Source organism: Castor canadensis, chromosome 12 (genome assembly GCF_047511655.1).
Source record: "Castor canadensis chromosome 12, mCasCan1.hap1v2, whole genome shotgun sequence".
NCBI classification, from domain to species: Eukaryota; Metazoa; Chordata; class Mammalia; order Rodentia; family Castoridae; genus Castor; species Castor canadensis.
In genome coordinates this window covers 110,192,651-110,219,743 of record NC_133397.1, presented here as the reverse complement: position 1 = coordinate 110,219,743, position 27,093 = coordinate 110,192,651, and the positions used below count along the sequence as shown (strand labels likewise).

The 27,093-nt window shown below is 39.4% G+C and overlaps 1 protein-coding gene across 4 annotated transcripts in view; it reads left to right on the top strand.

The window, feature by feature from the left end:
* Positions 1-27,093, top strand: part of Lrig2 (leucine rich repeats and immunoglobulin like domains 2) — a 74,748-nt gene that overhangs the window by 22,961 nt on the left and 24,694 nt on the right. The window contains exons 12-19 of one of the 4 annotated variants that reach the window (XM_074050723.1): positions 10,390-10,553; positions 12,242-12,562; positions 13,674-13,955; positions 15,660-16,109; positions 16,707-16,856; positions 19,299-19,589; positions 19,678-19,842; positions 22,200-23,027. In XM_074050723.1, coding sequence (XP_073906824.1) covers positions 10,390-10,553; positions 12,242-12,562; positions 13,674-13,955; positions 15,660-16,109; positions 16,707-16,856; positions 19,299-19,589; positions 19,678-19,842; positions 22,200-22,417 — 2,041 coding nt within the window. In that variant the 3' untranslated portion in view covers positions 22,418-23,027. Of the gene's footprint in view, positions 1-10,389; positions 10,554-12,241; positions 12,563-13,673; positions 13,956-15,659; positions 16,110-16,706; positions 16,857-19,298; positions 19,590-19,677; positions 19,843-22,199; positions 23,028-27,093 lie in introns of those variants that run through there. The other 3 variants (XM_020180892.2, XM_074050724.1, XM_074050725.1) reach the window with 3 other exon arrangements.

The window sequence follows — 27,093 nt, the reverse complement described above, 5'->3', positions numbered from 1 at the left end:
TAAGTTATTAGTTAGATTTTGTTTTCTACTTTGTGAGTTGACTTAGGACTTTCTGTGTGATTATCAGACAAGATGTCTCTGTTCAAAATACTAAAATGTTCAAAAACTTTAAATAGTTGCAGTAGGAAGAAAATAGCATTTTATATCCCTTTTCACTTATGATTTTTAAAAATCGCTTTTATTGGTTTAGAGATTTCCCTGGGTGAAGGGAGTTAGCTGGGAGTTGGTATTGGTTTTAAAGTGTGGTGATTTGAATATTCTGCCAGGTATAGGAACCACTAGACTCAGAGTTTATTTTGCTTTGCAAGCTACTCAGAGTATGGTCTGTGCACTAGAACTGGTTCATGACAAAATAATGACAAAAATTCAGAGAAAGCTTTTAAAAACTTATAGAACAACTTGACAGTGATACATCTGTTGTAGTTTACAAAAGTATTGATCTGCAGTGGATTGGAAATTTAAAAACCGGTTCTTATTAGAGATGGCTTGAGATGCACTGGAAATGTGTGAGTTTTTAAGCTGCCTTGATTCATATCCCTGCTTCATTCCTTCATCTGTGACAGTGGGCAAATTGTTTAGCTTGACACTCAGTGTCTCATCTCAAAATGGGAATAGGACCTTCCATAGGGTTATGCAAAGATACAATGAGATAGTTCATTTACTAAAATATTTATTGTATAAGGTTTTGTTCTGGACGCTGAAAAAATAGTAAGCCTGGCAAAGTCTGTTCTCAAGCATGGTTCAATAAATTCTAGAAAGGAAGATAAAGAATAAAATGGTAGCTGTGTCTCATCACATAGTAGGTTTTCTGACGTCAGAGGTGTAGAGACTGCCAGGATTACTGTTTTAGATAAAGTAGTAAAGGGAGATTTCTGAAAAAACAGCATTTCAACAAGGACTTTAATGAAATGAAGTGACAAACTATGCAAATGTTAGGTAAAGAGCTTTCTAAGTTAGAAGAAGAAAGTGAAATGAGGTCAGAGAGTTAAGCAAAAACCTGATGTGTGGGGTAATAGGCCAAGAGAAATTGTTTTTTTGTTGTTTCTTCCTAAATGTGTTTGGAAACTTTAGCTGGAACCTGGCACACTGTAAAAGTCAAATAGCTAATATTAACATCAAGATTTAAAGTGTTAAGTCATCATTAATTATTTTTTGCCAGATTAAAAAATATTGGGGTTTGGGGAGTCTCTTGTTATTTTTTGGTTATGTGTTCTAGGTTTAGTTAATTTGTAAGGACACGATTTACTGAAAATTGAAAATCAATTTTACTTTTTTTGCCAATGATAATCCTGAGGGCTAGCAAGAAAGTTTTAACTATTGTTAAGAGAACTCAGTTTAACATACAAATTAGATACTAAGTGAAAGCAAATATTGTAGTTTCAATCTCTAGAGGTCATTTGGGAATTGTGGCAAAAATTCTTTGCTTGAGCAAACTTCAGTCATGCTCCTGAACCTCCTGCACTTTTTTCAAATCCATTTTAGAAGAACCTTGCTAAACTGGTTTGGCAAGAACCCTCCCAAGGATATATCTGGTTATCCTCAGGTATCCTAAAGCTCTGATCAGGTTCCTCCTTCTGCACCATTCTCCAGGTGATGTCTGATCACCCTGCCCTGTTTTCTGCAAGAATCTGATAGGTTGATTTAGCCAGAATCCCCCTTACTTCTGATGTTACTTCTTAGTAATTTTCTATCAACTGACTCTTAATCTGTTCTGTATTTGGAGTTGAGCCCAATCTCTCTCTATTGTAAAATCCCATTAGAATGGTCCCTATACCTGTGGAGATGATCTTGAATAAAGTCTGCCTTACCGTGCTTTAACAAGTATCATTGAGTAGTTTTTTCTTTAACAGTTATGGTGCTGAGGCATGGATAGGATCAGATTCATCATTGGACCCCCAGACCTCTCACCCAGGACCCCCAAAAGTGTGCACCTTTGAAGCCTTTGTCTTCATTCCTGACTGATTGATCGGGGATCCAATGGTGAGTCAGACTGATGAACCACTGCTCTGGACAAATGTCCATTGAAGCTGGTAAGGAGAGATTTTTGATTCTTAAGATTCTGAGTATAGTTTCTGAAGGGGGGATAAAATGCCAGACTTCTTTTGAAAGGTACCTACTAGGCTGGGAGGTCTTCTTTCTGGCTTTCTTTCCTGATTGGGGATTATTCCCTGACTCCCTGGGCTGGAAATCCTTCCAGGTATTCTGTAAGGCCTCTTTGTTTTCTCTTTTGCATTCTGTCTCTCTCATAGGGACCTTTCTGTCACCTGATTCTCTCTGGAACCTCTGCTGATTATTTGCTCTGCCAACTCTGTCCATCAACTCTGTCTACCTCCTTCTCATTGGAACTTAATGGCCTCTTTGGGAAACTTCAGATCTCCCCAGACTGACTCCTCTAAGACTTCTCCCTTCCCATTGCTATTCCTCCTTCCCCTTCCTCTCAACCACCTTTAATCTTCTCCAGTTCCCTTGAGTCCTTTGATATATCCCACTGCATCCTTCTGTCCACCTCTGCCAGACCTTTTCCTTCCCACTGTAACCTCTTAGTCACTTGACCTGTAGGCTTCCATTCACCATTGTGGTAGTCAAGGTACTCATCTTACTGAGACTGAAAAGAAAAAAATGCTAAGTAGAAATAGACTATATGTCTCTGTCTGTCTCTCTCTCTTTCCCTCCCTGTCTCCCTTCCTCCCTCCCTCCCTCATTCCTTCTCTTTCTCTCTTCCTCCCTCACCCTCCATACATATTTATTTATTTTTTGTTGTTACACTGAGGGTTGAACTTGACATTGTACTTGTTAGGCAGGCATTCTCCTACTTGAGCCATGCCCCCAACCCTTTTTGCCTTGGTTAATTTTGAGATAGAGTCTCACTGTTTTTTTTATTTTGTTTTTGTGTTTTGGGCAGCACTGGGGTTTGAACTCAGGGATTCATGCTTGTCAGGCAGGTGGTCTACCACTTGAGTCGTTCCACTGGCTCTTTTTTGCATTGGGTATTTTTGAGATAGGGTCTTGTGAACAATTTGCCCAGACTGACTTTGACTGCGATCCTCCTGATCTCTGCCTTCTGAATAGGATCACAGGTGAGAGCCACTGGTGCGCAGATGAAATAGGGTCTCACTTTACTCCCATGCTGGCCTGGACCGTGATCCTCCTATTTGTGCTTTTCACTATAGCTGGAATGACAGCCATGTGCCACCATACCCTGATATTGGTTGAGATGGGGTCTCAAATTTTTGCTCAGTCTCGCCTTGAATCATGATCCTTCCCAGTAACTAGGATTATAGGTTTGAACTGCTGTGGCCAGCTAGACTAAATATTTTATCTATGTAAGATGGGCTTTGGAGATAGCCATATAGCTCCTAGATGTCTCTTTAGCCTCCATTAGTTGTCTTCACAGATGTAGTAGTTCTCCTTTATCCACTAGGCATATGTTCCAATATCCCCAGTGTATGCCTGAAACTGTGTAGTACCAAACTCTATATATACTGTTTCTTTCCTATGTACCTTGCAGCATTGCCACATAACACCAGAGTTAATCTGACCTTCCATATTTTATGCCATAGTAACTCCTTTGCATCACTATTTTTTTTTTTTTTTGAGACAGGGTTTTAGTATATAGCCCCAGGATAGCCTTCAACTCTTTTGTTGTTGTTGTTTTGTTTTTTTGGTGGTACCGGGACTTGAACTCAGGGCCTTATACTTACTAGGCTTGCCAGGCAGGTACTCTACCACTTCAGCCGGTAGCCTTCAACTCTTGCCTCAGCCTTCTGAGTGTTTGGATTACAGATATGTGCCATTATGCCTGGCCTTATGAGATCTTTGATTACTTAAGGAAACTGACTCTTCTTGATATTAAAAAAATCTAAATTTTTTCACAACTGTGTAACCTTCTATATTTCCGTACCTTTTTTTTTTGTGGTACTGAGGCTTGAACTCAGGGCCTTTGTGCTTGCTAGGCAGGGGCTCTACTACCTCAGCCATGCCCCAGTCCTACCTTTAGAGTCTTTTATTTTTAGTTTAGTTAAATAGGTAAGTATTTTTTCTTAATTGTCTATGTTCCAACTTAGTCTAGTGTTCAGACCTTTTGATCTTACTGACAAATTCCACAAACCAAATTCTAAATAAAGCTGATTTATTAACCTCAAGTTAACTTTGAGATTACCCAGCTGACTCATGGAAAGAAATTTGTTTTCTTTCACAGTGTTGGGGCTCAAACCAGGGCCTTACACATTCTAGGCGGATGCTCTAACAGTTAGCTACATCCTTAGTCCTTGGGTTTTTGAGACAGGGTCTTGCTATATTGCCCTGGCTGGCCTTGAACTTAAGGACTGAAGCAGTCTTCCTGCCTCAACCTTCTGAGTAGCTGGGACTACAAGCACATTCCACAGCACCTGGTTCTTCCTGGAAAATCTTGTAAGAATTTGTCTCTTACCTTATAAAAAGAGAGATATTAAACTAATTAGGTTCATTTGGTATGTTATGTGGGAAATGTCAGTTAAATAAGTGATGCCAATATGTTGGTGAGACAGTAACTTCTTCAACAAATGTTGAAACTAGATCCCTGTCTTTCACTCTGTACTAATATCAATTCAAAGTGGATCAAAAATCCTAAGACCAGAAACTTTGAAATTACTGCAGGAAAGAATAGGGAAAACAATGGAGCACACAAGAATAGAAAATAATTTCCAGAATAGAACTTCAGTAGTTCAGCAATTAAGAGAAAAGGTTGAGAAATGGGACTACATGAGACTAAAAAGCTTCTGCACAGCAAAAGAAACAGCAGACTAAAGAGCAGCCCACAGAATGGGAGAAAATCTTTGCCAGCTATACATCTGACAAGGGATTAGTAACCAGAAGTTACAGAGAGCTAAAAAAACTAACCTCCCAATAATAATAACCCAGTAAAGAAATGGGCAAATGAATTGAACAGAGCTTTTCCAAAGGAAGAAGTCCAAATGGCCACAAAAAAAAAAAAAAACAAAAAACAAAGAAATGCTCAACATCCTTGGGCATAAAGGAAATGTAAAACAAAACCATGTTAAGATTCTACCTCACTCCTGATAGAATGGCTGTCATCAAAAACACAAACAGCCGGGCACCAGTGGCTCACGCCTATAATCCTAACTACTCAGGAGGAAGAGATCAGGAGGATTGAGGTTCAAAGCCAGCCCTGGCAAATAGTTCAGGATAACCTATCTCGAAAATACCTAACACAAAAAGGGCTATGGTGCGGCTCAAGGTGTAGGTCTTCAGTTCAAGCCCCAGTACCACCAGGAAAAAAAAAAAAAAACCACAAAGCTAGGTGCTGGTGGTTCACGCCTGTAATCCTAGCTACTCGGGGCAGAGATCAGGAGGATCGAGGTACGAAGCCAACCTGGGCAAAAAGCTCGGGAGACCCTATCTCAAATACCCATCACAAAAGAAGGGCTGGTGGAGTGAAGGCCCTGAGTTCAAGCCCCAGTACTGCAAATAAACAAACAAACAAAACCAACAAATGTTGGCAAGGATGTGGGGAAAAAGGAATCCTTATACACTGCTGGTGGGAATGTAAATTAGTACAGCCACTATGGAAGGCAGTAGGAGATTCCTCAAAAAACTAAAAATAGAACTACCATATGATCCAGTGATACCACTCCTGGGCATCAATCTGAAAGACTACAAGTAAGGACACCATAGAGACACTTGTACACTCATGTTTACTGCAGCCCATTCACAATAGTCAAGCTATGGAAACAGCCCAGAAGTCCTACAGTTGATGACTAGATTTAAAAAAATTTGATACACATATAATGGAGTATTATTGAGCTACAAAGAAGAATGAAATTATGTTATTCCCAGGTAAACAGTAAATCGTTAAGTGAAGTAAGCAAAATTCAGAAAGACAAAGGTCACGTTTTCTCTCATATGTGGAAGACCAAAAGATCAATGAATATACAAATACAAACATGATCATATATACACACATACATGTATATACATGTGTGCATATATTTTTTCCCAAGCCCTCCAGAATTCAGAAACCTAGTGATTATTCTTATTTTCATGGCAATATAGTTGTTTGCATAAGTTTGGTAAGATATGTTCACCTGATAACATGACACAACTGGAAACACTGGTTATAATACCAGTGCTTTGACTGGAATGTCTTATTTGAGAATGATGTATAAATCAGATATGACCAAATAATACTAAGGAACAAAGGTTAATTTTAAGACACCAGTGTGTATAAAGCTCCCTTGAAAAAACTGGCCTGATACTTGATTATAGGTTTCCTGACTCCAGGCCTTACATGTGAACAAGAAAGGTTACTTACTGGTAGGCCCAGAAACCTGAGAATATTTTTGGGAGTCTCAAAAAAATGAGAATTCACTGATATCTGTGGTAATGAAGGCAAAGTCTCTTGGAGAGTTTCTGGATTGGCTTCTTAGCTATGAGAGGCTTCTAAAAGTCTGATTTGAGATTTCTTTGAAAAGTTCTGCAAAGCAAATTCAAAAAGACCTCTGAAGTATTGGTGGGTATAATGATGAACATAGCAGCCTTCAGAAAGGCCTTTGATCAATTACCATTCTTGCTGAGCTTAGGTAAATAATCAGGCCAAATCTAATGAGACCAGACTTAATTTTGTAAACAAGAAAAGGAGAGGAAGTGAGTGCAGAGAGAAATCTTGGTTCCAGTGAAAAGCTGTAGTGCACTTTTGTGGCTTCTGCCATGCACCAAGTTCCCAGTTCTTCCAGTTTCTTCTAATACCTAGCTACAGCTCTCCAAGCTGGTGTTTCCAGTTCTTTCCCACCCTTCTCACTTGGCATAACTAAAATGGCCTTTTCCCAAAGCTCTGCAAGCTAAAGCTGCATGACTTGATAGAAACTTCAGCAAAATCACAATAGATTATGTCAATCTCCATGGCTGTTGCTGTGTGGATCACTCAGAAAGTTCACTTTAATGTTCCTGGTGACTGACCAGAGACATTCAACCAACAAGCCAGGAAAATGTGCCAGACTGCCATGGCTTACGCCAACTCCACTTGAAAGTGCTTAGAGCACAGCATCTAGCAGTCTTTTCAGCTGACTGTCATCTGGACTTCAAAAAAGGAATTTGAAGTTTGTTCTAGCCATTAGCTCTTTTCTTTTCGTAGAAATGCCCCTCTTTAAATGCTGGAGTGCTCTTACAACTTAGCAAATATCCTTTTCTACCAGGTCCTAGAAGATGATCCACCTGGTCCTTAGTGAACCAAAGATGGCAGTATGAGAAAATGGCCCTGTTGGTTGCCCAGTGATCCCAGCACTTGGTAGGCAGGAGAATCTCGAGTTCAGGGCCAGCCTGGGCTACATAGTGAGTTCTATGTCAACATGGGATACATAACAAGATCTTGTCTCAAAAAGAAAAAAAAAAAAGTTAAAAAGCCTCCATATTGTTCAAGAAAAGGCACATCTCTTCTTTCCTTGAGAAATTTTATTTCCACCAGTTGGTTTGAACAGACTACTTTTGTAGGAACTCTTAATGCTTTTTCCTTTTTTCTTTTTCTTTTTTGTAGTTACAGAATTGAACCCAGGGCAAGCACTGTACCACTGAGTTGCATCCCCATTCTTGGTTTTTTTGAGACAGGATCTTGCTATGTAGCTCATGCTGGCCTTGAATTGGTAACCATCCTGCTTCTGCCTCCCCAGTGCTGGGATTGCAGTGTGCACCATCATGCCTGGCTAATGCAGTTTTTTTCTACTTAAAAGTTTTGGTTGCTTTTTGTCCCAAAGTTGAAGTCATAATTACAATTCTTTTTAAGTCAACGTTTATTAAAATCTCAGCTTTTTAGTGTTCTTCATTATGCTTTTCATAAATATTTGAAGGTTGATGAAAGAGTTACATATAAATTTAAAAAAATATTTCCCATTAAAATTATACAGTCATAATAGAAAAAAAAAGTACAGTTCAGCCAAGAAGGAGAGAACTACTTCTGAGTCGCCAGTACTCAAGGACAACTGCTATTAATATTTTAGTGTGTTGTCTCTCAATGCACTTACTGGGAGAATGCAGTGACCCTGTGGGCAGGGTCAATTTGTGCAAAGGAGGAAACCAAAAGAAAAGAAATAGAAGAGAAGAAAACTACTATGAATTAAGTATCTGTGGCCAGTTACTGTGCTAAATATTGTATTAAAGTTTTTTTGGTGTAAACATTCTCTATCCTATTTGCTTCAGATTTTGAATGCATGTAGTACTTTGTCTAAGGAAAGTAGAAGAGTTAGGATATGACTGCAGCTTATATCATACCTAGGAAAATAGAAATCAAGCATGTCACTCCTCTATTTGTAACTGCCCTGTGGTTTTCTATTACACTTAGGGGGGAAACCAAACTGAGGTCCTTTGTTTAGTTTATAAAGGCTTTGTATCTCATTGCTGTGACTCTCTCTTCACTCTCCAGCTCCAGCCTTGGTGGCCTCCCTGCGTTTGCTTAAGTGTACAAATATCAAGCCTATCTCTCTCAGGGCCAGTGTGCATAGTTTCCGCTCTCTGGGATACTCTTCGGTCACTTTTTTCAGGTCTTTGCCCAACTGCCATTTCTTCAAAAAATTTTCCCTGACCATGTTGCTGCTGTGTCTATGTGTCTGTCTAGCTTTGTTTTTCTTCATGACATTTAGCTATTTATTGTTCATTTCGTTCTAGATATACAAACTTTATGTATGTCCCCACAGCCTAGAACAGTGCCTCATCTAGAGTAGCAAGTCTTCATGTGTGTATGATAATGGGGTTTAAACTCAGAGCCTTGTTTTTGCTAGGCAGGTGCTCTACCACTCGAGCCATGCTCCCCAAAATTGTAATACATAATCTGTTTTTTTTTCTTTTGATGGGACTGGGGTTTGAACTCAGGACTTCATGCTTGCAAAGCAGGTGTACCTATCCCTTGAACCACACCTCCAGCCCCCTGGCATATAGTAGCAGATCCAAACATTTCTCTATGAATGAATGTATGAAAAAAAACTCAATTCTTAAATGTGAAAGATAAATTCTGGCTTAATTAAAATTACCCTTGTGCCCAGTGCCCATTGGCTTATGCCTATATTCCTAGCTTCTCAGGAGGTGGTGATCAGGAGAATTATGTTCAAAGTCAGTTTGAGCAAATAGTTCATGAGACACCCTATCTTGAAAAAACCCATCACAAAAAAAGGGCTGGTGGAGTGGCTCAATGTGTAGGCCCTGAGTTCAAACCTTAGTACCACAAAAAAAAAAAAAAATTACCCTTGGTAAAAGGTGATTTTTGAGGTATCTACCCTTAAAGACTAAAGTTTCTGTAGATCTAGACCTAAGATACTTTATACCAAACCTTAAAATGAGATGAGGATTTTGATCATGCACACAAAGCAAGTTATAATTGTCCCCCATATTATTTGCTTTTCCTGCTCCTAAGTGGAAACGACATTTAAGGGGTCATGGAGAAAGAACTAATTTTTCAGATCTGTTTTATAGGCCTATAATAGACCACAAATAATATTTTAGTGTCTCTTAAGTTGGAATATGCATTGCTGCAGAGCTACAGTGCTGAAGTGCTTTTAGTCTTGATGAAATAATTTGAAAATAATTATGTAGTCCTACAACAAAGCACTTTCAGTGCTCTAAAATATACAGTTAGCTTTTGACTCTACTTTTCAAAATATTAAACCTTTAAAATTTAAAGGATAGTACAATGAACACCCATATACCCTTTACCTAGATTCACCAATTATTAACTTTTGGCCACATTTATGGTTTTTTACTCCCTTTCTCACTTTCACTCTCACCTTTGCTCTGCCCGTCACACACACACACATGCATACATATGTATGTACACTTTTTTTTTTCATTGCTGACCACTTAAAAGTTGAAGACATGACATTTCACTCCTAAATATCTCAGTGTGTATTTCCTAAGAACAGGGACATTTCTGTACCTAACCACATCACTGTTATCACACCCAAGGAAATTAACATTGATAAAATAATACCTCCTAGATTGTCCATACTTAAATTTCCCCTATGTCAAAGAAACCTACCCTGTTTATATATTTGATTTGTTTTTGTTTTTGTTTTCCAAAAAGAATCATGCATTTCACACACCTGGGATCATGAGTTTGAGGCCAGCCTGGACTATTGAGTGAGACCTTGTCTCAAAACAAAGTCACTCATTTCATTTGGTTCTAATTTAGTCATCTTTAATCTAAAATGACTCCCTCGTTTCCCCCTTTTTTGATGTCTCTCATGACAGATCTCTTTGAAGAATTGAGGCTGATAGTCTGAATTTGTTTTCTTATAATTAGATTAACATTTTGACAAGAAAAATGCATAAATGTGTACCAAGGTTTTAATGATGAAAAAACTTAGAATGAAAAATAAAGCAAAGGGTACTTTGCTTTTTTCTTTTTTGCAGTATCCTGAACACAAGCAGTTTGCTGTGTGATTGTCATTTGAAGTGGTTACTTCAATGGCTGGTTGATAACAACTTCCATCATTCTGTGAATGTAAGCTGTGCACATCCTGAGTGGCTTGCAGGGCAAAGCATCCTGAATGTGGACCTGAAAGACTTTGTCTGTGGTTTGTATTTTTGTTTTAAAATGTTATATATTGGTCACTTAACTATCTCAAAATTTAAGGGGAAAAAAAACCCTACCTCACATGCCTACCCACTAGCACATCTATGTCCACTTCTATGTTCTTCAAACCATGTTTCAATGATTATATTTTTGTATTTTATAACAAAAATGTAAATAATATAAATTATATAAATATACAATGTAAAAACAGGTTAAATTTTAATGCTTTGTTGCTTTGTCAGCAGTTTTTTTTTTTTCCTATGTGGGTTCTTTTTTTTTTTGGCAGCACTAGAGTTTGAACTCAGTGGCTCACGCTTGCTAGCAGGTGCTCTTACCGCTTAAGCCACTCCACCAGCCCTCTCTGTGGGTTCTTAAGTGATCATTTTGAATGGCAATATAAATGTTGGCTTTTTCCTTTTGAAAGGATTGTTAACTGTAGGATAAATATCCAGTGATAAGATTCCTGGATCTATAGATAGCACTTTTTTTCCCATGAATATTTTTAGTAGATCTTTAAAAATGCCACCAGGAATTAAAAGAAAAAAATGACCCCCTAAACTCTAGTTTATGTTATTACTAGCAGTGTCTGTTGTCATCGATAATGCTGTAAATATACATGTACAATAATTCATATGTATGATAGAGTACTGATTTCATGGGGTTTTTTTGTTTTGTTTTTGGCAGCACTGGAGTTTGAACTCAAGGCCTCATGCTTGCTAGACAGGCACTCTACCACTTGAGCCACTCCACTAGCTCTTTGTTGCAATAGGTTTTTTCAAGATAGGGTCTCTCAAATTATTTATTCAGAGCTGGCTTCAAATCATGATCCTCCTGATCTCTGCCTCCTCAGTAGCTAGGATTACAGGTGTGAGCCACTGATGCCCCAGCCCTGTTTAGTTTTCTTTGATGTAGTATTTTGTTTTGTTTTTTTTTACTATTTTTATTAACATAATTAATAATATAAGGGGGTTTCATTGTGATAATGCCAGAGTTCCACTCACCACATTTATGACACAATGAAATGTTATCCAGGGAAGATACTAGTTAATGATTCCTGTGCTAGCTTCCCTGAAGCAGTCCAATTACATCGTTTATAAGTATACAGTTTATTGGCCAGTCCTAAACCAATCTTCATTTGTACATTTGACAGGGTTGGAATTTTCCACTAGTTTAATGTTGAAAGCTATGAATAAAGTACTTTCAAGTAATGTATTTGTTAATAGGTATTTTCTATGAAACAGAATAAGTTCCTATCCCCATTTTATATACTGGCACAGAAGTATAATGGTTATTGTGTATATTTTGTTTTATGTCATACATGTATATATACATACAAACAAAGGATAGTAGAATTAGCACTTGTCTTGAAATTCTAATACAAAATTTCTCTGTTCTCCCCACCAACTGGTAATGCTTAAGAAATATATTCTAAGCATACAAGGAACAGTGGAAAGAATGCTGGATCCTAGGTCTGCCCCTGATATAGTGTCTTTGAGCAAGCCACTTGACTCTTTTGGACTTCATTGTCCCCATCTTTAAGCAAGAGGCTGGATCTCTAGCTGTACAGTCTCCTTCAGCCTTAATATGCCACTGTGTATCAGACTTAGTGCTTTACAGGATTTGTTTTAAAATTGAATCTAAAGCAAAAATAGATAACTGACTTTACTCCTGCTGCATTTTCCTCCTCAGATGATTTTCTCAAGCCGCAGATAAGGGCACATCCTGAAACCACAGTTGCTCTAAGAGGCATTAATGTGACTCTCACGTGCACTTCAGTGAGCAGCAGTGATTCACCCATGTCCACTGTGTGGCGAAAAGACAGTGAAATCCTGTGTGATGTGGATGTTGAGAATTTTGTTCGTTTTCGGCAGCAAGCTGGAGAAGCTCTGGAATATACTAGTATCCTCCATCTTTTCAATGTGAATTTCACAGATGAAGGAAAATACCAGTGTATTGTTACTAATCACTTTGGTTCGAATTATTCTCAGAAAGCCAAGCTGACTGTAAATGGTAAGGAAGTACGCGTCTCAATTTTTTTTTTTTTTTTACACATTAGAAGGGTTTTCATGTTCAGTTTTTTAATCACTTGACCAAGAAAAGCAGGCTATGTCTGGTATTTGAGGGGGAGTCTTACTGGTGTTGTCTTTTGGGTTATAGTGTGTAGAGCAGGTGGAATTTTTGGATTAGTTAGTCTGCCCCTTACTTACTGTCCCTAATTGATCTTTGGTTGAGGGTTGATTCCACTGCTCTAGGCAATGGGCTATTTCTGCTGCAGTTTCCGCTTTTAAAGCAATCTTTTGAAGTTCGCGGTTTTCTTTCCAAAACTGTAATTCTGCTCTGAAACCTATGAAATTTATTACTACCATGTTCACACAGTGTTCAGGACATTTCTAGGTCCAGCGATCAATATTATTATCTCAGTGTAGCTATGTGGGATTGTTCTTTATATTAATACTGTTCTTCCTGTGCCTTCAGAAAACTTCTATTTCCTAATGATTGAATACCTATATTCTAGGCTTTGTGCAACCAAAACGTATACTTGCGTCTCGCTTCTGTGTTTTTTTTAATGAGATTTTTTTTTAAAAAAACATAAAATTTTCTAAGCATTCACTTCTCTTTTTTCTTTTCAATTGAGTTTTGTTGTTTTTTTTGGTGGCACTGGGGTTTGAATTCATGTCCTTCACATGAGCTCTCTTGACAACTGTTGATGTTAACTTTGGGAAGCATCATTTGGGTTCCTAAGAGAGAGAATAGTATTAAGTAATCAAGTCCTCAGATACAGAATTCAGAAAGGTTTGTGGCTTTCTGCTTTCCTTATTCCTGTGAGGATGGTCAGATAGGTATGTCATGCATTGTAGAAGAAATGTTAGTGTTACTGTGCTCCAAACACTGAGGACCTTGGAGAAAAGATGGCCTCTGAAGCTATAGTCACTGTCAGTGCAGAGAGCATGTCTTCTTAATGGAGCATTAGAGTAGTTGGTGTTTGGCCTGATTCGTGTGTGTGTGTGTGTGTGTGTGTGTGTGTGTGTGTGTGTGTGTTTCTGTGTGTCTGTGTGTCTGTCTGTGTGTCTGTGTGTGTTGCCTCCTACCTACTTTGTCTTCATAATCTTTTTTGGAACAGAGTTACCATCTTTTCTGAAAACTCCAATGGACCTAACTATTCGCACTGGTGCCATGGCCAGGTTAGAATGTGCAGCAGAGGGACACCCTGCACCTCAGATTTCCTGGCAGAAAGATGGTGGTACTGACTTTCCTGCGGCCCGAGAAAGACGCATGCATGTGATGCCTGAGGACGACGTCTTCTTCATTGCCAACGTGAAACTAGAAGACATGGGAATCTACAGCTGCATGGCCCAAAATACAGCAGGAGGCCTTTCAGCAAATGCCTCGCTAACAGTGTTAGGTATCGTACTGCTTCAAGCAGCTCTGCTTTTATGGAGCCTGCCTTGGACTTAAAGCAAAGAATTGTTTTAAGGCTTCCATTATGATTCTTACTTTTGCTATTCGTATTTTGCCACTAATAGAATTGTGTCAGCTTGAATAGTCAGAACACTACAATCTAGAAGAATGCTGAGGGCAGAATGAAGAATCTTTTTCACAAAATTCAAATTCCTTTATCACTTCGTTCATTTAAGCCGCCATCTGTAAGGCTTCTATTTCGAGAATACTTTTTTTCCACTGTTCAGTGAGTTTGCATTTTTCTTACAAGGATCCCAACCAATTGATACAACTTCCCAGAAAACCTATGAAAATTATTTTTCCCTAATTGAAAATATTAATTTAAAAATCTCCTGTCTTCTGGTTAGACTCTCTTTTCCTTCTAATGTATTCCTCATAATCTTCTACTCTGTTAAAATGTCATTTCCAAAAAAATTTCCCTCACTAATGTTTTGCTTTGTTTTTTAAATTGGAATACTTTTCTTTATGGAACTCAAATCCAAACAAATTCTACTTTCTAGTTCTTTATTTACCTAGATGTCAGGAATTTTTTTTCTGACGTTTGTTAACCAGGTATGTTGGTAGATGCCTGTAAACCCCAGCATTCAGGAGGCAGAGCTGTGACAATTCAAGGCCAGCCTGGGCTGCATAATGAGACCCTGTTTCACAAAACAAAACAAAAATCCAACAGTACTAAAGCTTGTTGGGGCTGGTGTATAGCTCAAATGGTAGAGTTTGCCTAGCATGTGTGAGGCCTGTGTTTAATCCCCAGTACTGCAAAAAAAAAAGAAAGAAATTCTTTAAAAATATTAAGCTACACAGAAAGTTAGAATAAGTCCCTCAAACACTAGTCAAGATTTTAGCATATTTATTCTGTTCATATCTATTCTTTTTTTTCCATTAAGTTTTGCCATTTGATGTTAAGGATTATCCTAATGAAAAGGTCTTCATAAAGCATCATGTGACTACTGTAATTTAATGACTGATATTTTCTTGATAAAATTTTAGATAATTTCCCTTTTTTTGTTGAAATACATTGTCACTATGTATTCACACTGGCCTTGAACTCAGTCCACCTGCCTCTTCCTCAGTGCTAGGATTTTTGGTGTGTGCCACCATGCCCAAGTATGTATTTTTAAATTACAACTAATTTTCGAATAAATATCTTTGTGTAGAAATCTTTGAATTCCTTGGGATAATTTCACAAGGTAGAATTCTTTAAATAAAATGTAGATGGTTGCAGTTGTACTGTGCTGGAGATTAAACCCAGGGCCTTGTGTATGCTGGGCAAGCTGTCTGCCACTGAGATATATATACTCCATCCCCCTATTTAGGATTTATATTTTTGCAGTACTAGAGATTGAACCCAGAGTCTTGTGCATGCTAGGTAAGTTCTGTACTGCTGATATAACATCCCTAGCCCTTCTTATCTTTATTTTTGAGGCAGGAGTCTTGCTATGTTGCCTAGGCTGACCTCAAACTTGAGGCTCTCCTGCTTCAGCCTCACAAGTAGCTGAGATTAGGTTTTTTTGTTCTGAAACACTTATCTTCTAATCCTCCCATGAGTATATGAAATTGCATATTTTATTATACCCTCAGTAGCCTAATTCAATAGGATTTAGGGAATAAAATTATCTAATGTGATTTCTTTTTTTTACTATTCTATTAGAGACACCCTCTTTTATTCGCCCTCTGGAGGACAAGACAGTAACTCGAGGTGAAACAGCGGTGTTACAGTGCATAGCCGGAGGGAGTCCTGCCCCTCGCCTCAATTGGACTAAAGATGATGGGCCTCTGCTAGTGACAGAACGGCACTTCTTTGCTGCTGCCAATCAGCTTCTCATCATTGTAGATGCTGGGCTAGAAGATGCTGGGAAATACACCTGCATTATGTCTAACACCCTTGGGACTGAACGTGGCCATATATACCTAAATGTCATTTCATCCCTCAATTGTGACTCTTCTCAGGGTAGCATTGGGCATGAAGATGATGGCTGGACCACAGTTGGCATTGTCATCATTGTTGTAGTCTGCTGTGTTGTGGGCACCTCTTTGATCTGGGTCATTGTTATTTACCACATGAGAAGGAAAAATGAAGACTATAGTATCACAAACACAGGTGAGTGGTACCCAAATGACACCTGTGACTTATACTTGAGTCAAGAATGTAGTATAGGATTTAGTGTAAAATAGAAAAAGCTGTGATATAGAATCTGATATGAGATGTAAGGAAATTTTTCTTTTAAAATGTTCAACTTCCTAGATATGACAGAACCTATTTGGGGGAATAATTTTAAGAATTTATAAGCACTCCCCCCCTTATTTTGTTCTTACAGGTACATTACAGGTGTACCTTCTTTAATGAGTAAGATTCATTTACATCATAATTTTGTTTGTTGCTGGGAAGAGTGAAGCTCTCATGTCAGTCTTTGGCCCCACTCACCCTGAAATCTGTAAGAGAAGAGATATAGCCAGATAGGTGCAAAAGTGTCTTTTGGTTTTCTTTCTTTTGGCTTTTTTTTTTTCTTTGTTTTGTAGTTTTTCACATGCTAGTCAAGCCCTTTACCACTATGTTACATCTCCATCCCTTGTAATATTTCTATTGAGAAACTTTGAGAAAAATTCAGTAAAAAATAGTGTTAGGGGAAGTATGAGGAGTTGTTGGGGTCCTCAGTCTATATCACTTTGCTGAGAGTTGGATATGTCTCTTTTGCAGAGGAGCTCAATCTGCCCGCAGACATTCCCAGTTACTTGTCTTCCCAAGGAACTCTGTCAGAACCACAGGAAGGCTACAGCAACTCTGAGGCAGGCAGCCACCAGCAACTGATGCCTCCTGCCAGTGGATATGGACACAAAGGCCCTGACAGTAAGGACTCTCTGTTGTTTACCATTACAGCTTTAGCCTGTTACACTGAATTTATTTTCCAGTGTGGGGTTTCCCCCTTTAACCCAAAGCAATATTTTTAAAGTAAAATACTCAGTGAAAACATTTAGCCTTATGCAAAATAGAATGAAAATTAACTAAAGACTTAGCAAGAGAAGAAAGCCATCATACAGAAGTAAGAAGCATTGTCATTAAGGGATTGAAGTACACAGAAGAGGCTCCTAAACCTCTATTATTGCAGGAAGGGGATATTCTAGAAACTTCTTTAAGTGTCTCTTAACCTTTTCAGGGTTAAGCATCCTTCAGGTCACATCCAAGAGATGTTTGGTTCTCTTGCTGACAGATAGCTATTTAGGGAAGTCTGAAGGGAAGAAAGGTTCTCAGCATGTAATGGAGAACATCAGAGAGTTGTAAAATGTTTCCTAATTAAGTGAATCCAACTTCTTAGTACTGCCTCTCACCCTTCCCTGCTTCTCACACCCTCATTCTACAGAACACTGGGAGGTGGATTGGATTGCTAGATCTTCCTTTTTCTGGCTTTGTGACTAAGAATGAATTCCTTAACATCTGCACGTTAGTTTGTTTGGGGTTTTGGTTTTTTTTTTTGGTGGCTTCACCGGGGTTTGAACTCAGCTTCATGCTTGCTAGGCAAGTGCTTTTACTGCTTGGACCACTCTGCCAGCACTTACTTACTTACTTTCTTTCTTTCTTTTTTTCTTTCTTTCTCTCTCTCTCTCTCTCTCTCTTTTCTTTCTTCTTTCCTTCCTTCCTTCCTGCTTTTCTCCCTCCCTCCCTCCCTTCCTTCCTTCCTTTCCTTCTTTTCTTTCTTTCATTTATTTATTTATTTACTTTTGAGGCAGAATCTTGCTGAGTAGACCAGGCTGGCCTTGGTTACAATCCTCCTGCCTCAGTCTTCCGAGTGCTGGAATTATAGGAATGTACCACTATGCCTAACTTGTTTGTTTTTTTTTTTCCTTTTTTGTTGATGCTGGGGTTTTGACCTTAGGGCCTCACACTTGCTAGGCAGGTACTCTCCCACTTAAGTTATGCTGCCAGCCCCTTTTTGCTTATTAGTTATTTTTCAGGAAGAGTCTGGCATTTTTGCATAGATCTGGCCTCAAAAGAATTATTCTCGTACCTGTGCCTCCTGGATAGCTGTGGTGACAGGCATGAACCTTTATGCCTGACTTGTTGGCTGAGATGGAAGTTTTTATTTTTGCCCTGGGCTGGCCTTGAACTTTGATCTTCCTGACCTCCGCCTTCTAAGTAGCTAGAATTGCAGCAGTGAGCTAACATGCCCTGCCTAGTTTATTCTTGTGTTTTTTTTTTAGATGCTGGGTTTTGTACTGAGGGCTTGGTGCTTGCTAGGCAGGTGCTGTACCGTTGGAGCCATTCCCCCTGCTCTATGCTCATTTTTAAGTAAAGAAATAATACTTTGTTAAGCGCTTCTCTCCAAGATTGTCACAGATCCTTTCAACAAATCTGTGTGGTACCTGAAGTACTATAGAAATGAAAGATTTGTTTCATTCACAGATTTAGTCTGAATATCAGCAGAACTTCTGTCCTATTGATAAATTTGATTATATTTTGGCTTTTCATGAAATAGGAAGTATTTCTGACTTTTGAAAAGAATACTTACAAAGTCACTAACTCTTTGAAACCTGTGAGAAATAGCATTACTGAGACAAGATCTCACTAGATAGTCTCACCACAAACTCTTGCCTCGGCCTCCCTAGTGCTGGGAGTCTCTCCATTGCTGTCATCCTATTATTGATAATGAATACATGACTTGCTATGTAGCTCTTACAATCTCTCCTCTCCATCCCTCAGTTTGCAAAGCACATAACAGTCCAGGAAGCTCCTTATTCAACTTTCACTTCTGCCTCCCACACACTTGTCAGGCAGGATTCTTGACTAGGGATTCTTTTAGCAATTACTGTTGCTTAACTTCTTTTCTTAGGAAAGCTACATGGTCTCTCATGGAGTGCAGTCATCATAACTCTTGTTCTCTGCTTTAATTTGCTTAAGCCAGGCATGTGTCTTGTGTCACAGTGCGAGCCCTGTCTTAAATCCTTGGATGTGATCTTGGCCCCTTCAGGCTGGACAGAGATGGTTTAGCGTAGTATTCAGGAGCTCAGGCTCTGAGCCAGAGGGATTGCGTTTAGATTTCAGCTCTTCCTGTGCCAGTGTTGCTTCAGTCACGTTACTTCTTTGTTCTCTAATTACCCTATCTGTAAAGTGTGCAATGTAGAGATGCTGTGAGAATTAAATGAGTCAATTCACAGAAACACCTTGAACCTCATTTGTAAGTAAGTGCTGTAAATTCTGGTGAGGATGATAGCATGTACTGAAGGAAATTGGTGATTGGCAGAACTAATTCCTTAATAGGAAAATGTTTGGGCTTTTTTCCTGTGTGGTCATTAGGTGGCACTGCTACCCGGGTGATCTGCTCAGATTGTTACGACAATGCCAATGTCTACTCCAGGACCCGAGAATACTGTGCTTACACCTATATCGCTGAGGAGGATGTTCTAGATCAGACCCTCTCCAGCCTCGTGGTCCAGTTACCCAAAGAGACATTTGTGTCACATCCACCTCAAGAAGCCAGTGTCCTGGAGAGCCTGATATCATCAGCAGACAGAGAGCAGTCTCCTTTTCCCAGCTGCCATGAAAGAGTGAGTGAGAAGAAACTTCCCTACACACAGATGAGCAGTGGTAAGGGCTGCTTTTATTTTTGTTTGAGTTTTCGGTTTGTTTTGCTTTCACTTTCACCTAATTGGTTTTTTCATCTGTCATATGGTAGCACTCTCATTTGTCAGGAAGCAAACAAGTTGGCATACTGGAGTAATTGCTCCTGTTAACTGGTGTGAACTAGAGCCAGAGGTTGTTCCATATTTGAGCTACACAGTCTCTAGCTGGAAGGTGGAGAGCTTTTGTCCACCTGAAAATTCCGAAGTTCCACAGAAAGGTGGAGTTTTTGCTTTTGTTTTTGTTTTTTTTGGTGGGACTGGATTTGAAATCAGGGCTTCAAACTTGAAAAGCAGGTACTCTACCATTTGAGTCATACCTCTAGTCCATTTTGTTCTGGTTAATTTGGAGATGAGGGGTCTCAAAACTATTTGCCTAAGCTGGCCTCGAACCAAGATCCTCCTGATCTCAGCCTCCCATGTAGCTTAGGGTTAAAGGTGTGAGTTGCCAGTGTCTGTCTAATGTTAGAACTTTTTTTGGGGGGGGAGCAATACTAGGATTTGAACTCAGGGCTTCACACTTGGTAGGCAAGCACTCTATGTCTTGAGCCACACCTTCAGCCCTCAGAAAAAAACTTTAAACAAGTTTAAAGTAATAAGTAATGTTTTCTCCCATCTTTATGTAAGTAAGGAGATTTGAGATCTAAGAATATAATTTGGTGAAGGTTTCCATTTTTTGGCTGCCATTGTATCAGGCACATATTTAATCTCAGCATTACTTGGCAGGTGTTTTCTTTCTCTTATGAGGAAGGATTGGGCCATGAGTGGGAATGCTGTTTTTGGATAGTGTCCTTTATCCTGCATGGCCCAGAAAGAGGCATGTACAGATCATGCCTTTGCTAATTTGGTGAAACAAGTTCTTTGTAGAGCATGAAGGATGCGGCTGAGTTTCTCCTCCTGTCCATCCAGGCCTTCAATTAACTGTCACTTCCTGTCAGCCTGAAGGGGAGGACACTGGAAAGGGAGTAGGGGAAGAGTTACAGGTTTATAGAGGAAGGGAAAGTGTGTAGTGGTACTTGCAGGGATGGCTCTGGCAGGAGTAGGTGATTCAACATGAGATTTCACATGAGCTCTGTGGTTCTTAAGAGACAAATCTAAAGATTTCTAAAGAGGATGAGGTCAGAGAAAAGGGCTGTTATTAAAGTTAGCCTCTTATCCCTGCATTCAGAGTGCATGAAAGAATGCACAAACATGAAATCCATTTTTCCATATTCTAGAAAAATTACACAAAAGGGCTTAAGAAGAACCAAAGTGTAGAGCATCTTGGTTTTTTTAAGCTTTTGGTGCTTTTGAGGGACAGTTTTGGGGTTTGAACTCAGGGTCTCATGCTTGCTAGGCAGGTGCTGTACCTCTTGAGCCACTCCACCAGCTATTCAAAGCCTTTGGGGTTCCTTAATTTTGAATCTGGTCTGAATGTAAGGTTGGAGAATAAGAGTGCATGGCACAATGTCCTTCTTTATCTAGGGTACTCGATTCTTGCTACACAAAAGTGTGGGCTAGACTATCAGTTTGAGCGCTGCCTCAAAACTTGTTATAAATGCAGTCATGCCTGTGTATAGTGGCTCATGCCTGTAATCCTTGCTGCTCAGAAGGTGGAAATACGGAAGATCAAGGTTCCAGGGTACCTGGGCACAAGGTTTGTGAGACCCCCCCCCCATCTCAACAACATAAGCTAGCTGTGATCAGCCTGTGATCCCATCTAAATGGGAGGCATAGGTAGGAGGATCAGAGTTTGAGGCCCACCTGCACCAAAAGATGAGGCCCTGTCTGGAAGATAACAAAAGAAATGTATTTAAAAAAAAAAAAAATGGAGGCTTGGCTTAAGTAGTAGAGCGCTTCCTGAGACCCTGAGTTCACACCCCAGTACTGCCAAAAAAACAAACAAACAAACAACTCAGGGTTTCTGCTTGCTACGCAGGTGCTCTCCTACTTGAGCCACACCTCCAGCCCTTTTTGCTCTGGTTGTCTTGGAGACTGGGTCTCCCTTTTTGCCCAGGTCAGCCTGTGTCTTGATCCTCTTGTTATATGCTTCCCACCACAGTTGGGATAGCAAGTGTGTGCTGCCTAGCCGCCTTTTTTTTTGTTTTAATGAGGGGGGGGTGGACTCGAACTTTTTGCCCAGCCTGGCCTGGAGCCCCTGTCCCTCCTGTCTAGCCTCCTACATGGCTTGCTATGACAGGGGTGCACCTGGATGTTGGTTGGGATGGGGTCTCCCAATCTATTTGCCCATGCTGACCTCTAACCTCTAAGCTTCCAATCTCAGTCTCCCAAGTACCTAGGACCCAGATGTGAGCCACTGGCACCCAGCTCTTTTTAACTTTTTAAAGCTGCAGGTGAAGGACATTATAGATAGTAGTGTTTCAGAAATTAACTCATTAGGTTTCTTGAGCAGAATTTGATAGACAGTGGTTCCAGTTTGATTTTGTTTTTGTTTTTATAATTGTGGCTAAAGAAATGGCAAGTATACATTTGATCTGGCTGTCATTTAGGGATATTGAGGATTTGGCTAAAAGGTCATTACAGTTTGGAAAAGTAATTTTAAATTGTAGTTGATACTGATAATGTCTTTCGTTCTCAGAAACATTGCAGCGGCCTCTGTGGAACATGGACAGAGAGCGAGGCCTGCCTCCCTCCTCCCAGCAGCTGGTCCTTGAGTCACCACAGCTTCCTCAGAATGAGGGCCTGCCAGAAAGGGATCCAAACGGTTCCTCCCCCGTGTCCTGCCACAGGTTACATGACCACAACTTTGACTTTAGTAGGACTCAGAACATTCAAGATGGTAGTGAGGGCACATGAAACCCTCTCCCACATGAAATCTGGGCAGAGACTCAAGTTCATTAATTTTGTATTTACTACCTCAGAGTTCAGAAGAAACCCCAAAGTCAGCATTTGCTTTGCTCTTTGTTTCTGATCACATCTAACTGCACCAAGGTAGGCCTGCATTTGTTTGGGCTTGTCCCTGATGAAGAAAGGGTGACGGCGGACAGAAATGGGAGCATCAAATTGAAAATATGAGGCACTGACAGAGGAAGTTATGGGACCAGTATATAGATGCCTCCTGATGATGCCACGGAGATGTGCCAGGTGTGCATTGCCTGTCAGGAAGTCTCTGGTACTTAGCCTGCCAGATCATCCCAGTCCTCAGAGTGATCCTGTGATGTTCTGCTTTGCCTTCTGAGGAGCAAAGATAACTTTGGAGCCATCTGGGAAGTATGTGTGGATTCTACCGTTGTTTTAAGCAGATAGACTGGGGCTTTGATATTCTAGGTCAGCAGTAAGAATCCCAGGTTTGACTAACTGCTACCAGGTCAAGAGTTTGCATTCTTGTGAATTATTTTTTTTCCCTATTACCCAGGGATGTCATTGTAAATATATGTGCATTTATAAATAATTTTTTAATTCATTGGCCATGTGTGTTGGCAGCAATGTACATATTTTTGATATGTTAAAATTATATATAATGTCTATCCAGTTATTATATTGACAGCTTTTCAGATCACAGGTTTTGTAACATTTAGTTTAGTGAGTGCTAAAAACTTTGTTTGAAATTCTAGAAATCTACTTGTTAAGAAGTATGTCTATAGTGGCAGGGTACTTAGTGATTGCGTACACACAAACACAAGCTTAGTGTAATTAACTGCTTCTTTCATGGCTAAAGGTTCATACATCTAATCACTTGCCATCTGTTTACAAGTGCCAGGTGATATTCCCTTTCTAGCATGAAAGTCTTGCTCTTTCAGAGTCTGGCAGCTTTGTCACAGCTGTGGGAATACAGAAGACTTGTTTTGGGACTATATTCTTTCAGCAAAGTACTTAGTTGACAAGGAAACCAAAGATTACTTCTTTTCTGTGTTTGGTTTGTTTTTGGTCTACTTGTTACTAATGCACAATATATCTTAAGAAAGGAAGCGTATTCTTGGGAATATAGGAACATACAAAAATTTCTATACTGTAAAACTTTGGAGTGATCCTTGTTTTGTACAAGTGATTGCTTAAGCCAAAAAGTTTTCTTGAATTTCTGGTAGCAAAGAGCTTTATGTAAACAAAGAACTTAACACCAATGAAATGTAATGGATTTAAGTTCTTTCTTTTCGCTTTCAGATTTCCTTACACAGGCTGTTTAGTTCTATCCTTTAAATCTAACATTAGTTACTTACTAGATTACTTTAGTCCCTTAAATAAAAACATCTATTTATCTGGGCATCAGTAGCTCATACCTGTTATCCTAGCTGCTCAAGAGGCATAGGAGGATCGAAGTTTGAGACCAGCCTGGGCAAATAGTTCATGAGACCCTATCTCAGAAAAATCCATCACAAACAAGGGCTGGTGGAGTGGCTTAAGGTGTAAGCCCTGAGTTCAAACCCCAGTTCCAAGAAAAAAATATATTTATATGTCATTATTCATTTCTAGGGTTCTGAATTCACATAATTTCTCAGCTTTTTGTCAGAACGTTTAGGTGAATTTCATTCTTGTTTTTAATTGTAGAGTTTTGTCCCATGGATACTAGCACGTCTTTAGCTTTTAGTACATCCACACCCATCTTCTTCCTCTTTCACTGTCAGGTTCTATTCACTTTTACTTTGAACTCATCATGTGTGCTAGTTTCTCTATGCTTTTGATCTGCAGTCATTCTTACTGGTTATGATACAGTTTATAATGTTCTGACCAGGAATTAAGAAACCAGGTCCCTTCCTGGTTCTGCTCCTTACTAGCTGTATAATCAAGGGTGAGTTCTTTTACTTCTCTAGGCCCAATTTTCTTATTTACAAAGTAAGGCATTTTGCTAGATGCTCTAAAGCCCTTTCCAGCTGTAACACTGTGAATCTGCAGTTCCCTCCAGGAACCAAAGACGATTATGCTACTTTAATAAGAAGCTGCTTTCATGAAGTACTTGTTAGCATTGAATAAGAGTGATGCTGCTTTCTTCGACTTGAGCCATAGTATTTCCTCTACAGCAGAAGTAATTGTGTAAGAAATACTCAGGAGGTGAAAAAAAAAGTCTTCTAAACAGTATTGGTAAACTTAAAGGATGTTGTCTGAATTGAAACATCACCCATTGCTTTTTAAAGCAGCAGGTCTGAATGCACACCAGAATATCAGGATCAGCAGTCACATGCCACAGCTTACTCCTTTGTGACACATTCAGAGTTCTAGTAACTCACTCAATTGGATGAGTTTTCCTGAGTGGAAAATGTGGAATTAAGGATAAGAAGCCAGAGAAGGTACCTATGGGCAGAAACCAGCTGTGAGCTAGTGCTCTAGAAAGTGCACTCCAGAGCCTGCCTCCCTCTGTGCTCCAGCAGTGCTCCTCCTGCTGGAGGTGTCACCCTACTCTCCTGAGGGGTGGTTCTCTATCATGTCATATATTTCTGGCTTGTCTAAATGAATAGTCAGAAATCTGTTTAAATGTGAAGAGCCTACCTCTGGTCTTAATTATAATAAAAAATCTAATCCTAGAAAGGAATTCCTAAAACACTCTTATTGCATATGTTTGTGACCACGTGGTGATTTACCCTCCAATATAAACAGGACTCATGGTTCATCAGTGTTTCTTCCTAGCAGTGCAGTGTCAGCCTAATGCTAAGTTAATCAGGGATGTTGCAGAGAGAAGCACCGTGTCTCCCACTCAGTTACCGCTTCATTTCAGAAGGGCTACACAGATCCTCTCCAATTTCTTTGTGGCCCTCTGAGGTTGATTCTTCAAGTCTGCCTATAAGAAGAAATAGCATTTTCCTTGACAGTCACTCAGCATTTTGAAGTGCCCTCATCTACAAGCTGATGTCCAGAACACCAAGATTCAGAAATCCCTTTGCCCCTAAAGTGACACACATGCTTTATATGTGTGTCTTTCTGTATGGTAACATCCAGGTTTAAAATTAGTCACTTGCACATTGTCCATTGAGGAATTGGGAAAAGAAATCTTAAGACTGTCAAGAAAAGGAGAATGTGATATACTGTGTACCTCAAGATTGCCATATTAAATGACAGAAGAGGAGTCATCTACCGGGAGGTGCACCATACACTTGCTAGTTCTTCTGTATAAGCTAACTAATAATTACACTTAATCTGATAATTGGAATAATCAATGTTTGGGGGAAAGATTCATGGAAAAACTAAATAATCATCTAGTGGTTTTATCATTGGAAATCCAGATGCAATCTGAAAGTCTTAAATTTTGTCCTTTAATGTTTTGTATTTAGTTTAGAGCACTTCAGAATTTTTTTTAAAACTAAAGAATTTTGGAATTTGTTACAAAGGGATCGGGCCTGTGTTTGTGGCTATGAAATTATGGGTTTATTCTTCTGAGGAAATCTATAATTACTAGTACAAATGGCTTACTATAGTAAAATATTTAACTGAATTTTATTACAACTCTCCTTTTTACTTTCCGATAAATTTTTATTCTCATTTTTGCTTATCTGTAAGCTGCAGTTGAAATAGAGTTGCAAGTACAGTGTTCAGTTTTACATGCGTACTTTACCCAAGTGTTTCAGTGTGAATTTTCTCGTAATTTTAACATCCAGAGAAATGCCAGATGGGTAACACAAGTAAACTTGCTAGGGCTTTTCCCCTGGTGCTGGGGCTTGAACCCAGGGCCGGCCTCACAAATGCCAAGCATGTACTGTACCACTGACTACACTCTCAAGTTCCAAATTTGCAGTCATTTTATGTAGCAGCCTCCATTTTTTAAGTTTGTTAATTGATGCATATTATAAAGGTAATTGTGAAAACAATTTGACCTGAGGAGTTTGAGCTAAGGTACTTTTGGGGGGAGGGGTGCAGGGCAGATGGGAACCCACAAATAATTTTTCAATTAAGTGGTCTTTTTCCTGTTCAGTTAGGCAGGTATGCCCACCAACCCGTTCTATCTTAAACTTTTTATTTGTAATATAATCTAAATCAACAGCAGGTAGCCTTGATTTTTTTTGGTTTGTTTGTTTTGCACTATTACCAGGTTCATTGACAAAAGTAACAAGTTCTGAATTAAGAGATGTATTACAAACTGCTTTAACATCTGAAATCAACCCAGGAATCATCGGGAGGGGTTTGTTGTGTGTGTGTGTGTGTGTGTGTGTGTGTGTGTGTGTGTGTGTGTGTGTGTGTGTGTTTTGTGTTTTAAGATTGAAGATTTGGATCCACTCCCTCAGGGTGGTGTGTTGTTTCTTTGTAGTCCTATAATCCCTAAGGGGTGGGGTGAAAGTGAAACAGCTTGACTTGTTTGTGCATGTTTTCAGATATAAAGTGATCTTGTGCCAACCGTAACATTTGAAAAAGAAATTGATCTTCAGGTGAACAAGTGCTGCTGAAACGTCTCTTGGCTACTTTAGCATGGCCTCTTGATCTATAGAGACTTATTTCTACTCTCTACTTTCCCCTGTTCTTCCCCCCCCCCCCACCGCCAATAGAAAATGTCAGTCTGAGCAGTGCTGGTATTTGACATACCTAAAGAAAAGTATAAGCCAAGTTACTCA